The sequence below is a fragment of the Varroa jacobsoni genome, unplaced genomic scaffold (genome assembly GCF_002532875.2).
Source record: "Varroa jacobsoni isolate VJ856 unplaced genomic scaffold, vjacob_1.0 scaffold_1005, whole genome shotgun sequence".
NCBI classification, from domain to species: domain Eukaryota; kingdom Metazoa; phylum Arthropoda; class Arachnida; order Mesostigmata; family Varroidae; genus Varroa; species Varroa jacobsoni.
In genome coordinates this window covers 103,334-120,374 of record NW_019213907.1, presented here as the reverse complement: position 1 = coordinate 120,374, position 17,041 = coordinate 103,334, and the positions used below count along the sequence as shown (strand labels likewise).

At 41.5% G+C, this 17,041-nt stretch overlaps 1 protein-coding gene across 1 annotated transcript in view; it reads left to right on the top strand.

The window, feature by feature from the left end:
• Window positions 1-17,041, top strand: part of wwk (anoctamin 8 white walker) — a 42,684-nt gene that overhangs the window by 6,489 nt on the left and 19,154 nt on the right. The window contains exons 2-5 of the mRNA XM_022842665.2: window positions 3,577-3,844; window positions 4,877-5,112; window positions 5,933-6,180; window positions 6,305-6,466. Of these exons, the coding sequence (XP_022698400.1) occupies window positions 3,577-3,844; window positions 4,877-5,112; window positions 5,933-6,180; window positions 6,305-6,466 (914 nt within the window). The remainder of the gene's footprint in view (window positions 1-3,576; window positions 3,845-4,876; window positions 5,113-5,932; window positions 6,181-6,304; window positions 6,467-17,041) is intronic.

The following is a 17,041-nucleotide window of genomic DNA, read 5'->3' as shown; positions in this document are numbered from 1 at the left end:
TTGAGTTGCTGATTGCATATCTAGTTCAGTCTACGGCCTACGTTGATGGCTTTCGCTACTGGAAATTTCATGTCATCTGCCGTTATCTTTACAAGCCACCAATAGTTTGATTTCCTTGAATACAATGAAAGCGAGACACGATGAAGCTAGGGTCGATAGTGGCGGTAAACATGGCGAACTTTTTTTGGCTAGCTTTTTTGGCTAACTGCCTGTTCAATAGAAGAAATAATTTAAGAACACTATCCCCGTACAAAGAACAGCGTTCCTAAAGAGATCCAGTCGTTTTCAATGCAGGTGTGTTTTTCCAGCGGTGGATAAAACAATGTTCGGCTAGCTGTTCGAATATGTGAATTTAAACAGTTTCCAGAGATTGATGGCTAAGTATTTCAACATGGCTATCTCACACAGACAGAAAGATAGGCACAGATAAAGCCGAGAATAGGTATCGACCGAATATCTCGGTAGCAGCTGATATAGAACTTTCCACTGCAGAAATTCAAGTTTTGACCTTATAAACGCTGTGAGCATTGTTGTCAAATAATTGCCGCGTGCAGCAAGTAAGTAATAAAAACAACAACAATAACTTGTTTATGTGTAGGCGAGGACGTTAAAGAACATACGCTATGGTGTCCAGGCCATCTTGAAGCCTATAGATGAGTCTTCACGCATAAGTATGATGATTATCATCGCAACAGGCTCTGCTCTTCGTAGATATAGAAATAAGCCTTTGTAACAAATACCTTCTTGTTTCAAAGGGACAACTATGCCTTTCGAAGTGAATATCCGAGCAGCCACGCTAACCTATACATTTCGAGTTTCAAGTCCAGTGTCGCCGTTAGCGGTTTCATTAGATATACGCCTGGCTTCTGCGAGCACGAAAGGAATCGTGTGTCTGTCTATGGCCGGGTTCGAACCTAAAACACAACGTTACCCCTCCTTCATGCGTCAAAAGTATGAAGAAATCATCGAACCTGGTAGTCGCCCTTGGATCTTGTTTCAATAGTCGAGCATTATCAAAATTTTGAAATTGTTAACACGATCCTGGTGTAACCCGTCCACCATCGGTAGGATGATTAGACGGCCTGCACATGGCCAAAACTTTGAGATCTGCTTATTTCGTTAACTGCCGATAGGAGTTCGGGATGTTTAAGGCTTTGCTTAAAGGCTTGTCAATTTGCTGTGGAGCTCGAATAGCGGATTGACATTTCGTCTGTAATTCAACATGTGAACTTTGAGTGGATATGCCCAAACATTCCATAACGATCCATACTCATACGAAAATAGAATAAGTCTATGATTCGTTGAGAATATCATTAAGCAAAAAGGAGATGGATATATTTCTCGGGAAGGCTACAAAAACTTTAACCAGCAAAAATAAGATGTACGTTGTGGTAATCAACAGAGAAGACAATTTTTTTTTCAGATATAAATGGCGCTTTCCGTTTTCCTGTGTACTCAAGGGCATTTTCTTGTGGGATACATCAAACAAGGAGATCGTTGAAATTATTTTGTTTGACAACAGTAACCGGGCTCGGAAGATGCTTAGGAACATCTATATAGAGTAAATTTGATCGAAACAGTAAAAAAAAAAAAAAAAAATAATAGAAATTAAGTGTTTTACTCCACAGTAATGCTAATGTTGGTAGTCTTAGGTTAAGTAGAATAACCACCCTCGTACGGAGAATGTTATTAAAAGTAGTCAAAACCAGAGTGTGTTTTCCTAGATTACTAAAAATTACATGTACTAGTTAAACATTCACACACATAGTTGCTCTCGTGTACGGGATATCACGGCATCTAATAATTTTCAGACTGGGGGTACCTGAAAATGTTTTCCTTTCTATTTACCTCGTCCAAATATACCATGCCACTAAACGAGTGTATCGCTTTGAAGGAGAAACGTTTTCGTGCTACGTCCTTTAAACATAAACCAGTAAAGTCATAAACAGATGTTTTGACTGTGTTATAAAATAACCACCATTCCACTTTGTTAGGACGGCTTAAAAAAGCTAGATGGAGAAATACTTTTCTATATAAGTACTATTAATTTCCTAGTCTGACGAAATTTAGAAATGTGTAATATGTTGCAAACGACTTATTCAAATATCTGAGCTACCACAATTAAAACATTAGGACATTTATGCTCAAGTAGTTCCTGTAGAGCTATGCCTATGACTTACTGAAATGATGTCTCTATGACAGCTATTGCATTTGCGTGGCGGGGGTCGACTGCGACCTTTAGGGGGAGAACTTCTACGTGTTTTTGGACCCTTGTTGGTCCCATTCGCCTGCTTCGATTCTGTTTATTTTTGTCAAGAGGTTCCACTAAGTAAGCCAGGTTTACCCAAAGCTAATGGGGCTTATACGCTGCCTATCTCTAAAGCGAGTACTTTTAATATTTCGCTTTCCTTGCCCGAATGGCCACCGGTCCTGGGTGACTACTGCAGAAGCTTACGCGGCCAGAATTTCATAGCAGTGACGTTCGAAACCAGTATCTGTTTGTTTTCGAAGGAGAAAAGCGTTTGCCCAATTGGTCGCTGTCCACAGTATTAGGACAGCGCCATAGGTTTCTCTACGTAAAAGGTATACGCAAATTACCTAACCTTTACGAACGCAAAACCGATAGAACTCTGTGCCTAAAAGCATACATAGAAAAAAAGTTGGCACACCAATGGAGGGTGATCAAGAATATTAAACTAGTTTGATATAGGAAAATAGCGTCTATGTAACAAAACCTCTACAATTTTTGTGTTGAATGACATATAAGTTTTGTATCGCGGAAATTGTGCATCGTCTTTACCTAGTTAGTGAAGCTGGAAGCAGGAAAGTCCGCCTTCGCCAATGCTAATCGAACGAAAGGATGGCTGCCTTGCTGGATTTCCTGAATAATCGATTCACTTCTTAGGCCACAAAGCCTTATATCCACAACGCCAACATCCGGCTTCTTTGACAGGGCAAGGAATTTTCTACCTTGGCCAATGGGAGAAGCAGGAAAATACTGTACATTGCGTTAACTGTATGGGTAATCATTTGTTTACCTGATTACATTATCTAGGTGACGATTCTGCTGTTAAACCGTATAGTGCTAACATTGTAACTGGAGGTGTGTCATATTGTCCTGACATATATTCAATAAGTACACGCGTTATACGTGCGCGTGCTTATCGTATTAAATACAGACAAAGTGCCAAACAGGCGATCGTTCTGGAACATTAATGAGGCGCATAAAAACAGGACGCAAAACTAGTAAAAATTAGCATTAGACAACGCACGAACGATTAATATTATCGGTGCATGTTTCCTTGTACTAGAAATATGAAATAAGTTTGGTAGCGTGAACACCTAATAGTTATTTCCGTTATGGTCGCAAAACAAAAATCGTGGGCAACGTCAGCAAAACATGCTATGTGGATCTATCGTATCCCGAGTCAGAAACTTACATTAGAGTGAGCCTTTTGCCGCTGTGTGCTTCTGAAACAAACCTATATTTTCTATTCTACTATTTTGTTCCACTTCATCATCTATCTCTCAGTAATATCTCAGAGAATACATTTCTAACCAAGGTGTTTTTCACAGCGGGTCGCCTTATAGGTCGTCGGCTGGCCGTCTCAAAACAGCTGTTCCAAGAGTCGGGTCCGCGATTCCTGGAAAACTTCTGGAATCGCAGTCACAGCTCGCAAGCTGAATGTGACGTCGTACTGACGTTACCTTCGTCAACGGATCGAATCCTTATTGAGTGGTTGCTTAACACGTTTCAGAAGCGATTACCACAGCTTAAAGTTCACCTCACGCACCACCGCTTCTCAAAGTTCATCATGCTTATCTGTACCGCCGATATGCCAGAGTAAGTTTGGCCTAAAGCAAGTTATTTTTTAAAAGAACGAGAACGTTATCTTTTAGCTTTGCTATAGATGTGGTTATAAAGGGAAAAAAGTTTGAGAGGAGGGCATAACACCCACTGTATGTTAGCACTTTATGCAGCCCCCGAACATTATACAGGAATGCCAAGCAACACGCGTATCTAACAAAGTGGCTTTCGAACTCTACAATTATAATAGTCCTAACGTTAAAAACTCTTGCTGTAATTAACACTGTTAGCTATCCGTCTTCTAAGCCAATGTAATACGGCTTTAAGGTAGCCCGTAAAATCTTACTAAATGGACAAGAAAAGATCAGATCGTAATTGATGAATGGAGTATTTTTTTTTTGAAAGTCTGTGCTATTGATGTTGTATATATTGTATATATAGTATGAACCACTTGCACCTAAAAGAAACTAGTCTTACACCTTATTATTTTTATTACAAACAGGGTGTTTCCAGACGCTTGAGAAAAAATTTTCCACTCGCTATTTGTAATCAAACGAGTCTGAACAGTGTAAATGTATTAGGAGCCGAGATAAATTATATTAAATTAAACAAACGTTTTTAAGAAAAAAACGTTTGTTTAATTTACGAAAAAAAAGACCTACCCATTTAAGGTATAATCGATATTGAAATGAAGAACCACTATAACACTAATCTAGGACGAAATATTGAGATATATTCTTGTGACAAATAAACGAACGTCCATTTTGCGGGCGGTTAAACTCGCAAATGTTTTTGTTTATATTTTTAGTCCACTATTAATAAAGTGTACGAAAATAAGCTGAGCTAAATAATGGTAAAATACGTTTTTAGAGCACGACATCATACATAAAATAATTTCGAACTAACTATTTATCTTGTGCGGACGGCATTTCATCTGAGTACTATATAAGACTAGTTCTAGCGTACAGCCCTGGCTTTCGACGAAAACAGTAAGCATCGGTTTTACTTGCCGATATTACACAATGTTAGATAACAAGGTTGACCGGTCGTTCTATTTGTCTATTGCAGATTATTGAAAGGGGCTGAGCAACTTCACATGCGCAAGAAGGTGAAGCCCGAATTTGGGGGTGGATTTAAGGAGTTCTGCTGCGACGACCCATACGGGATATGGGAAGAACAGGACGTTGATCGTTTCTTAAGCACACAGGAGCGTCAAGAGATAATTATGTTCTATATTAACTCTATGCGAACTGAAGCCAGAGATACCGTTCGAGGAAAACTTCTATTGGAAGGCCAGTCGCTCAGTAAGCAGACAGTAACCAGTTCAAAGGGCAAACGTAACTCATACATAACTCCGCTCCGAAACAGAATAGCCCTTAGCAGTATTTTTGAGCGTCGTGATAGAGCCGCTTTTTTATACGACAAAGTTCAACATTGAGTACTTTACATTTGTCCGTGCAATGATTTTGCTCATGAAGCGCCATAAGAATCGAGCGTGATTCGCCGATTTTACGGCAACCCTTTTTGCCCCCCCGAAGTGCAAAAAATGACGAAATGTATAGGTTACAAATTTAGTTACGCTTCATGAGCTGTAAAAAAGCGTTGTTGATGTATCGCCTTTTATCTATGATCATGGCTAAGTACGTTTGTCTATACCTTTGAATATAATATGTCTGTAGTGATTCAATCAAATCTATGATAGGAAATTCGAAATGACATAAGGTGCAAGTTCAATGTTAAGTACTGGTTTATTGTTCTTCGCGTATTTAGAAATCGTATTGAATAATTATGCCGTTTGACATCTGAAATTGTGTCTGTATGGCATCGTTGTTGTTTGCCACCTACAAGGGTGCTTTGTTTTAAATAACGTTGAAATATAGGAGTTATACGAAAAGGTGCTTTTTTTTTTTGTTATAGTCAGCAAAATTTACATTATATTGTAAACAACTGAACACTTTATATTATGCATTACGTTGTAATTCGACGATTCATTTATAAACCGCATAGACCCAAGGGTGAATACACCTATTCGCAACAGGGGGCTTATTCGAAAATATTCTTATTATATATAATGTTCCGGCGCATGCTACTTATAATTTTTTTTGTGTTTATCGTATCTACCAGTTCAACGTCTACGGAAAGAACGCATTATTGATCAAATTTACCCCCTGCACGAGGAGGAGCCGTTGCAGCAACTGAAAAGATCCTGGGTAAACCAGTTCTTTTCGAGGCAGCCTCTTGATGACATCGCCGCGTACTTTGGAGTGAAGATCGCTATGTACTTTGGTTGGCTAGGCCACTACACAGTAGCCTTGTTCTTCCCTGCCTTTGTTGGCCTGTGCATATGGATCTGTTGCTACGGGAAAGACCAGGTATATATATATGGCAAATCGAACCCATATGGTTCTTATGTGCCTGTTGATGAAAAAATATAACCTTTGTAGCACCTTTTTATCACTAGCTTCACCATCGTTATTATCGTATTCCTCGTTGCAGAGACGTGAGGATCTATGCTTTATATTATTCGCCTTACTAAATATCGTGTGGGCAACATTGTTTTTGGAATCATGGAAAAGAACCTCATCGGAACTGGCCCACCGTTGGGGTACATTGGATTCTTCTAGCGAGATGCTAAACGAACCTCGCCCTCTGTTCAAGGTGAGAATGCAATTATCAAGGTGGCTCGTAATCACATCTCTCCATAGAGCATGCTCTCTTTAATTTGATCATATGATCATGTGTAACGGCTTTATCACCCTCCGTTAAGCAGCGACTTAAACGAACTAACCTGATGTTTAGATTTTAGCTGATATTCCCGGGAGCTCTGATATTCAAAAGTCTTTCAAATTTCGACTCCGATCGTATCCAGGGTTAACGGGGTAGTGATTACTGGTAATATACCCTAGCACTCGGAGGTCTCTGAGATATTTCGAGGACCATGAGTTTCATTTCAATGTGTATGAGCTAGTAAGTTACCACTTACACCCAACAGAAATATATATATATATATATGAAGAATGTGTTGATCAATGGAAGTTTGTGTCACCTTACATAACAATGAAATGAGCAGCAAACAATTATTTGTAAAATTTTTTTGAAGAAAAAATGGAACAATAAAAACTGCATTATAATATGTACTATGAAAAAAACTTAACATGAGAATCAGCTAATGCTCTCATGCACGAGTGGCACTAACATGAGTACGTTTAACGCTTCCACCTATGGAAACGCCGTATGTAAAATAACGCATCCATTACCTCGTCATCCGTGAAATTTTCCCACAGGGTTAGAACCTGCGTTTACTTATGTGAAATTAAAGATCAGTGTTTCAATTGGGCAAAGATAAACTAGCAGATCTAGCAAATCTACGTAAGAGCTTCCTTTTCTTTTTTTTAGTAAATTCAGTTGATGTATTTATGCAACATTGCATTTATTAGTCGATCTTCTAGAGCAGAGAGATTATCCAAAAAAAAAAAACTTTACGTTGGTCTTAACGTGTTAACACTGACGCGCAAAAGGCACAGAAAACAAAGGTCTTCCTATTGAAACCTAATGCATTTGCTAACTAATCCATAAACATTGAAGCGCATCTGCAATATTCTCCTTAAGCTGTGTGTCTCGTAAGATATATGAACGTATTTTGGAATAAATAATAACTTCTAAAGTTATTTACACATTATTTTCGTGTTTCATGCAGTTTGTGCTGAGAACTATAACAGAATTTGTTTTTATACCAAAAAACAGCATGTACGAATTTGTTATACGAATTCGGCAGTCACAGAGAGAAAATGTGCCATCTTGTTGCCTGTGAGTGACACTCGTCAAAATGAAACGTTATCCACAAGGCAAACTGGGGACTTCTTTCGACCCAGCAGCCACGTACAGATTCTCTGATGGAAAACTTAGCTTAGTTTAACAGGATAAGTTGCTCATATTTTCGCAACATGCATACCGTTTAAATATGAAATGCAATAGTTAGTGGAGTATATCCACAAAACGGACCCATTTTTTGTTAGTACACCTGTTGCTTGAAATAGTTCTGGTAATTCTCGAAGGGCTCTGTGCAGTATAGAGAAAGTACGTTTCGACGGTATGCCTCGCCTCAAAAAATCAATATACTTCGATTCTGAATTGAAGTATACTGATTGAGAAAAACGTTATTTTTCGGTTATAATTATATCAGTACACGTTTAAATGTGCTTAATGGTGAATTAAAGTGCTTTCTGCTTGTTGGCCTTAAACACTATATCTCACCCTAATATACCTAGAGAATAATCCCGAGTCCTATATGATGCTGTTAAAGAGATCAATGTTTTGAATCACAGAAAATTAGATTTGTTCCTACTTATTTCTAAAATTATCTAAATAGTCGATTTTCTGTGTCATGTGGTGATGCACGAAGTATATGGCTTCTGACTTTTGATTATAGAAACAACATTGAATGGTAAAGTAATTACAACCATAAGAGAAGACCGATTTCTAGCTACGTTACGAACGAGTAGCTGCTGAAGGCAGAAACTATAACAACTCCGTGGGATCCCTTTTCGATTTTCTGCGAAACAGTTTTAGGTTGACATTATTTTAATGCATAATTGTTCTTGACAGAGATCGAGTCAACGCTGTTCTTTAATTGTGCAGAACCGCAAGTTTCTTGCCTGCCTTATCGTATATGCCATTGGCAATTGTCATAATCGTGTTATAATTGAGTTTGCAGAACTAGGTGAAGATTAAGAAGCCTATTCTGTGATGATCACGTACTAAGCCGTTGAACGCTATGACAAACTTTGAGATTTCGGCGCTGTTACGTATATTTCATAGTGAGATGCACCTAACTAACCAACAAATCGGTTTGTTGTTCCATCGTAGCCTTGAAGCTCAACAAAGTAACACGTGTTACGCCTTTTGTAGCACACGGACAAAACGGCGATAGTTAAATGCTCTGCTTTAGAGGCTTGAAGATAGGTGAGGCTACACAAATGAAAGTAGTCCTTCTCCTCCCGCTTGTACTAGTCTATTATGTAATTTCTTTATTTAAATGTGTGCCAGCAATTATTGACGCTAAACCATTTTCAAACGTCCCAGTGAAATGTTGTAACTACGCCTTTAGTCATCCGTTCGAAATTATGCAGAAGACATCCAAAAGACCTGCGTCAATATCTAGCTCCAGTACGAAACGTAGATCTAGTGCTTTATTTTTCCTGGCAAGCTAAATGTGGCCAATTACGATGAAGAGGTCTGTTTTTACTTTCTTTTGAAATCACGATCAGAGTGCCTTGTATACAAATATTTTAAAATTACTTAGCATTATTCATTTCTCTCCGTTTTTATCTTAGAGTCGGCATACAATCATGTGTTCGATAAAAGACAGAGATTCTCTTTTTTTTTTTTATTTATTTATTTAATTTTTTTTACAATTTAAGAGTCATAACCGTGGTCGGATGTCACTAAAATCGAAAAATCATCACTTGGTACGTGTCTTTAACCGCCGCCATGAATCGTGCTATGTATGTTATGCTTCTGGGCTGAAGTCGTATCGAACTTCACTTCGTCCGTTACAGAACGTGCTTTTTATAGCAACAAACAACAACAATCGAATATGGCTTTGAGCTTTTATTTAATTTCTTACGATCGTTTTTAATATCAAAATAAAGAGAATTTTAATTGCATATTATGGATAAGCTGTATGTCAAACTTGAACAAAAATTAACAATACTCTGTTTCTGATAGCTTTTTAAATAGTAAAAATATTGTCAATGCCCGTATTTTGTATACACTAGATATGTTGCTACGATCCTTATTATCTATTATATATTAGATTGGACAAAGTTAAATAAGAAAATGCCCACTGTATATTTCAAGGTTGGCTTTTAGCAAATAGGAAAAATACTGGGCAAAAAGAGGCCATGGAAGCAAACTGTCGATGCTGAAATATATGTGCAACATTGAAAAACTATCAAAGCAGCTTCTTCTTGATTTTGAAATCCAATTATTGATAAAAAAAAAACGTCACTGTCGGATTACTTTGAATGGAACTCCATTCGGCCTTGACCTTATGACGACTACTAGATCTACTAGATTATTTTTACTACGCATATTGTTATTTTCGACTGTACACAGTTGCTAGTCTAGTACACCTATCGCATCATTTTTATAATAACTTATTACCACCGAGATTATCAAACGCCATTTTTAGGTACATCCTCTACCGCATTTTTTTCCATCATGAAATACAAGAAGGCCACTACTAACGTATCAAGCTTAGATGGCGGCAAATCTATAGCTGATGCCGCTGAGTTAGATCAAACCTATTGGATTTCTAGTTCTACATAGCATAATTAGCTGAATTCATAACATTACTGAACTTGCCGGTCAATAGAGAATTTCTTTTATCGGCTTTTAGCTGATTCAATTCCAAGGTTATGACTGAAGACGGTAGCTTTTGACAATGGCGGAATATGAGCCTCGCTGAAACATAAACAAGCTGAATTTTGCCAGCATGTAAACTCAAATCGAGGACTTAGCTGCTGCATTGGCCCGGTACGTGCTGCACATGTGTTTGAAAATTCAGTTATCGTGAATGCCAAAAGTAACCTAAATTAATAAGGAACTCGTGTCAACAATGACTGCAATATGTTTCTCTTTCCATACACCTAAAGTCTCATCTGAACCCTTTTTGTTTAACTCCTAAGTAAATCCAACGGGAGACAATTCTAAGCGAAAAATGACTGCACTAATGTTTATCTTTCATTATAGGTCTCGGCTTGTACAGTATCGTATATTCGATCTGTGTCGCTGGTGTCGCCTTCTCCCTCTCTCCCTCCCTTTGCACGCCTGTTTTTGTGTTTGCCTTTAAAAATTTCGACGTTGCAGCCCATGCTTTATATCAGTTAGTTGAGAATTTTACTTTGCATATGGCTGTATGCTTATCTACGTGTGATTATCTCCTTGTCTATGTGATTCATACTGAAACGATAAATTTGACAGAGCTTCTGTTGGGCTGTGTGACCACACATTCGGTGTTGCCTATTGTTCGGTACACCCTTGTGTACGTCAAATGCTTGCGTTTCTGTGTGTAATGGTTTCTCCGTTGTCGTCGTCGTCGTCGTCGTCGTTGTTGTTCCCCGTGGCTTCTCGCCCTTTCCCGCCGTTGACCCAGATCTTTTCGTCTGTGGTCGCCGCCACCGCCATCGCCATCGCGTCCGGTGTTGGCTGTGACTGTTGCAGCGCTGTGCTGTGCAATCATCAGAGGCCGCGGCGTTTTTCCCGTTCTGTTATTCTCGTTGTCCTCGTCGTCGTCGTCGTCGTCGTCGTCGTCGTCGTCGTCGTCGCCGTTGCTATTGTTGTTGTTGATGTGGCAGTTGCTACTAACGAATGAAAAGCACGGAAGCTCTGAAGGAGGAAGACGAGAAAAAATCGAGTCTGAGCAGCTGATGGCGATGTGGCGAAGCACATATACAGAGACACGTAACCATATACTACTGAAAAGATGGGAATCGCCTGCTTTGTTGTTGCTTCTGCCGCTGCCGTCGTCGACGCCGCCGCCGCCGCGGTTGATACTTTTATTGCCCTTGCTACTACATCCAGTACAGCTGATGCTGAAGGCTGATGCTGCTGTCATTGGTCGTGAGATTTTTCGTAGCATATTACGTAGCAAACGAAAAGCGTGATCATATCTACCTATTCAGGTGTCATGCATCGTAGCACCTCTATGAAATAATCCACACGGAAAATAGAACCGCTCGTTAGGATTACTAATCTAGTATAAGCATATACGGCTACCGAGTTTTTCGCAGGCTTTGCATCCAAGAGCCGTCTAACTTCATGCTGGACATTGCATCGCGCTGGATGAAAAGGTAGCGAATAATGTAGTATCTAGGTGCAGCCCGCCCCTTTTTCAATACACATTTTTGGTAGATTCATATAGATTAGTAACGTTGTTACTGGATGTGACAATAGGGCCCCGGCCGGTTTCTCAATCGAAAACTAAATACGAAGCGTGTGGAAGACGAAGATAGACAAAGGGTTCACAATAGCGGTCGCACGATCCACGGCGACGAAGCAATGTACGGTGAAAATATCTGCCTAGGTAGAAAACGCTGTGCAACTTCGTGAACTGTACGGACGTTTCTTTGACTAACGTTGATTACCAAACAATATACAATAAACAATAAAAGTAAGCATCACCATGAGCATCACCGTCGTCATCAGGATAACGATGATGCTATGCATCCTCTTAGGGAAACAGAAGGAAAGCAAAATTGAAAGTAACTGTTTTTGGACTAGATAACGATTGCCTAACTCGGGCAGAAGCGAAAGGAAAACAGTTGAATTAGACGAAAATCGAACAGTGCTTGGTAAAGGTTCGCTCGTTTTTCCGTTCGGCCTCTACGGTAACGGTTGCATACATTTGCCAGTATTCAGGCCACTGATGGACTGACTCTCGTGGTGGGGCAACGTGATCCATGTGGGTAATCGACATTGTCGTCGTGTATCACCCGCGCAACGTCCTGGCCGTTTCAACGGTCCATCTCGTCATCGATAAATAGCTGTTCGTTCTGGACACCAACGAGTAACGAATGAATTGGCCAGCCAGCCAGCCTGGCTGGCTGATGCACCCGTGGTTCCCGGCCACCTACGAGTTCCGCCAGATTTGCTGTTAACCGGAGTGCGATTATCACTATTACAGTCACTTCTGCCATGGCCTTTGTCGTTGCTATCGTCTTTTCTGCCTGCCGGCTAGTTTCTGCTGCTGTTTCTGAAGGCACGCTACACTGCACGCGGTAGTAGTGGGGGTAAAGTACGGGAAAAGAAAGGCAAGAACAAGTAGAAAACAAAAACGCACACCGGCACGGTGAAATGAAATTGGGAAGAATCGGAAAGGGGAGAGTTACACAGTGACCCAGTACTCATTGGTGCATTTTGTCGCTGCTGACGTCGTCGTCGTTCTGGAAGTTGGCGGCAACGCCGATGGTAGTGAGTGCCGTTGTTATGGTCGTAATAATTGCGTCCATATTAAATGCGTTGGCCGCTGTTGCATGCAAGGAATGAAAAACATTGTCCTTTTTTTCTCTCATCCCTTTGACGTCTTTTTACTCACATAAGAGTTGTCATCTTTATAATTGTCATTAGAATAACGATAACGCTGGCGACGGCACCGATGGTGGTACTGGCGATGAAAAATGACGAGCTGGTGAAGATATTGAAGAGGGCTGCTTTAACTGCAAACGAGATAAGCATCGTGCAAAATACGTATGCAATGAGGGTCACAGTGGCAGACGCTCATTGTAGCAATATTATTGATATAGTTGTAGCTACAACACTAACCCATTGCTAGGTCAAACTACTCGTCAACTTCAGTTTCTAGGATAAGCTATTTAAATCCAGTTAACTAAGATATCATTTTGATATATGCCAGACAAATGCCTGTATATAATATGAAGACAATACAAGGAATTTGGTGCCACTTCAATATATAGCAGTGCGTATAACCCGCAATAAACAAGTATGGCCGTTGTATGTCAAGCGGTAGCATAATCGGCCTTTTAGTATGTTTTCTAGCATGACAGGTTTGGTTGACTGGAAAAAAATACTGATAACCGTCAGCTTGATTTAGGCCAAAAATTTACAGTATCCAGGATCTTTCTCAATCGATTAGATATTTTAAAAAATAGTCCAAATTAGAGCAATTAAATACAGAGAAAAAAAAAAAACAAAAAAAAAACGCTGTATCAAAATAATAGCTTTCTATAAAATGATCGCTCTTTTCCAAGAACAATTTAGAAACAGCCTCACGTATGCTGAAGCTGAGGGCTATAAACTTATATACATACCTTTAATTAAACGATATGTACCACGCTTCTCATATATCAAAAAACAGCCTATTGTAGCTTTAGACAGATACAATGAAATACTTGTATCAAACTTCAAAGACTCTTGCTCAACCTATTATGTATTTTAAAAATGTATACTATTGGCGACGAAAACAAAATTTGAAAAACAAACAGGTTAAAACAGCAATGGCCGTCACGATTCCATTTACCTTCGTAAGCATGTAATATTTTCAGCAACGCTTTTAAGATGACCATTTCTTGCTACAAATAGCACCAAGTCAGTCATCATTCGGTTGAATAATATCGTAACCCTACATAGCCATTCTTCTATTCTCCCCTTGCCCCAAACGACAATCCATGTTTTTAGTTTTCTTTGGCGTATCTTGCAAAAAACATAGTCGTGCATCGTGCTGTATGCGCCGCCACCTGTAGCAGTGGCAAGTACGCTGATAGTACCTCTTTTGATTGCAAGGTTAAGTCCAAGCCTTATACACACAGCGGCTGTAGCTCCCTTTTTGGCCAATGGCAAAGGTGGCTCGTCTGACGGAATTGTCGATTTTGATGGAACAATTAAACCAAGATAAAATAAATTATACATTGCATGTGATGGCAATCTATCTCCGACCTGTACAACAACAATATCAGTCACGACAGTAGTGAATACAGCCAGCACAAACATCTGCCAATATTTTTTGCGCCCTTTTTGGCAAAAGCCCAACACATTACACAGAGCCCGTTGCTGCCTGTAATACTAGCACTAGTTGCTAAATAACAGTTGGAGAGTTATCTACCGGTTACCTGACTCATGGCGCGGCGGAATAGCGGTTTCATGGAAAAGAGAAAGGTCAGGGGGTAGGGTGGGGTGGGGGGATGGAGGATGGCCGAAAAAACGCCACCTCTCGCTCGGGTCACCGTTAGCGGCACGACAGAGCAGCGAGTTTGGCCAAACTTTGCTGTTTTCTCTGAATACTATTACGACGACTTAACAACTAAAACTGCTACCACAACTACTACCATTAGTGTAGCTCCGCAGGAAACGAAAGGCCTGCGAAAGCATTGCATGGAGAGGAGAATTGGAATTGCAGCCGTAGGCACTCCAGCAGAAGCGACAGAACCCATCAAACGTAACCCTGACTGAGACCAACCGATGGCGCAGCGGCTGCTCTGACTGCGGGGAACGCTTTGGGCGTCTCGCGATGACGATGGACGCACTGGCAGCATTAGCCGCGGTGAGAACTCCGGCGGCTCGCGACTCATCGCCTCCAGAAGTGGGTCACGATAGGTCGTCCCAGAACAGCAATAAAAGCGATCTGACAGAAAAGCGGCCAACTGGAAAGAGCAAACCAATGCTAACAACAGCGGTAATAGCGCTTCCCTCTCTGCCTCTTACGTCAGCATTACGTATTCTGTCTATGGAGAACTGTCGGCCGGCCGGATAATGCAGGGAACACTTCTGTTGTCGTCGTTGCTGCTGCCGCGGCCGTTTCTGCTGCTACCGGCAGAACGCGGTAACAACACGAAGGCGAGCGTATGGCCGAAACGCGGCTGAGAAAGAGTGCCTCTAGTGCTGATACTGCTGATGCTACATACATAGATGGCTACCTCACTTCTAACCGCCGATCCATTGCGCCGCTCCGCGTCAACGACAGCGTCGTCTTCCTTTTTTGTAGTTTCTTGCTATTTCATAGAAACAACAACTACAGTGCCGCTGATAGTGGTGATGGACGCGGCGGCGGCCATACAGGCAAAAGACGGCGAAGACGTAGCGAAAAGGATCTTCTCCGATTGTGCCGCCGCTGCTTCTATCCATTCTCCATCTCGTCCTCATCCGCTCATTCCATCCACCCTCATTCCGTCCACTTTGTGCACTCCTTCTTCATCGTCTGCTGTCGTTTCTTCGATGTCGTTTTGGTTCTTCCCATCGCTATCGTTTTCGTTGATGGCATTGCTGTGTAACGCTTCCCTTGGACCGAAGTTCTCTTCGGTTCCTCGATTCGTGCGTCTTCTTCGGCTACTCCGTCGTCTTCTAGGCCGCCTGCTTGGCTTTCCCGTCTTGTGTTGTTCGTTGCGGTCGCCCTCGTCTTCTGTGGGTTTAAACCGCCGTTGGCTGCGATGACACTGGCATTAAACGACAAGCAAGGGTGACGGCAGAAATTCGTACTAGCCGTTCGTCATGGCTGTCTGTTGGCTTCGTCTTCTTTTTCATCCCGTCTTTCGCAGTCTCTTTATTGTCTCGCCCGATAGTCTGCCCTACCTGTAGCTGTCTTGTCATTGCGAGTGCGTTTCTCGTCGATTATTTTTTGCGATGCTGCAGCTTTTGCTCCCGATGCTGTTGCTCCAGGGCAGAACTGAGTCCTTTGACAAACAGACCCCGTGCGGACGCACGAGCAACAAGTACGTAGTAGTTGTTGTAGGCCGTGAACCAACACTATCGACTATTTGACCCGGTTGTCTAACAGTTTCGTACGACTATGAAGATGTGCAACGAAGCATCGACTTGTACAGCAGTCCACCAATACAGTCGGCCGGGCGCCACTCAGTCACGCAGCAGCAACACATTTACCGCTGACGCTTCAACGTTGGTCGGTATGACCACGTCGCGTCTCATAACCGCGCCCACCTTCGCCGGTTTTTCTCCTGTTGCATCTTTTCTCGTTTAGTACTTTTTCGGCCTTTCCGTTAGCCAACCAGCCAGCGAGCTAATCCATTCCTATAATATGACTCGATCGCAATTGTCGTAGTTGTAATGGTGCCGCTGTGATGGAACGGGTGAAGATAGCAGCAGCAAGCTACGACAACAGATCGTGGATGTCTATCTTCTGCAGCAGCTATCCAGTTTTGCGGTCGTAGCGGGAGCGTTACGCGCAAAATCATCTGGGCGATGACGCAGGCAGCGATCGGTGATACTCCTATTCGACTGGCCTCACTTCACTAGGCTTGAGGAAAAGTGAGACCCGAGACGCTATCGATACGATCCGACGCGAGCAGAAAAGGCGAAACCGCGGCGAAGGCCAGAAGAACCATTTCGTCGCTGCTGTTACGAGCAGTCATCGTCCAGAAATACCGCCTCGAACAGCAGCAACAACAATACTATGATGGCATAACCGATACTGACATGAGGGGCGGTAGGAGGGGGCGAAACAGGCAGAGAACGGTTTGTTTTTGTTCTGATCTTTTTCTATATACGACTAAACAGAGTAGAGTCTATTTTTTGTCTCCATTCAGCCTGCGGCAAACCCTGCCGGTTCATCAGCTTGGAAGTTCGTTATAAGTAACGCTAAACAGTTTATGACACATTGACGCACGACGACCAACACGCGTAACCTACTTCCTTATATAAGTACTCAGCTGGTCCATGCAAATTGCGGCTTCGTTCAAATATACGTATAGAAAAGTAACATTG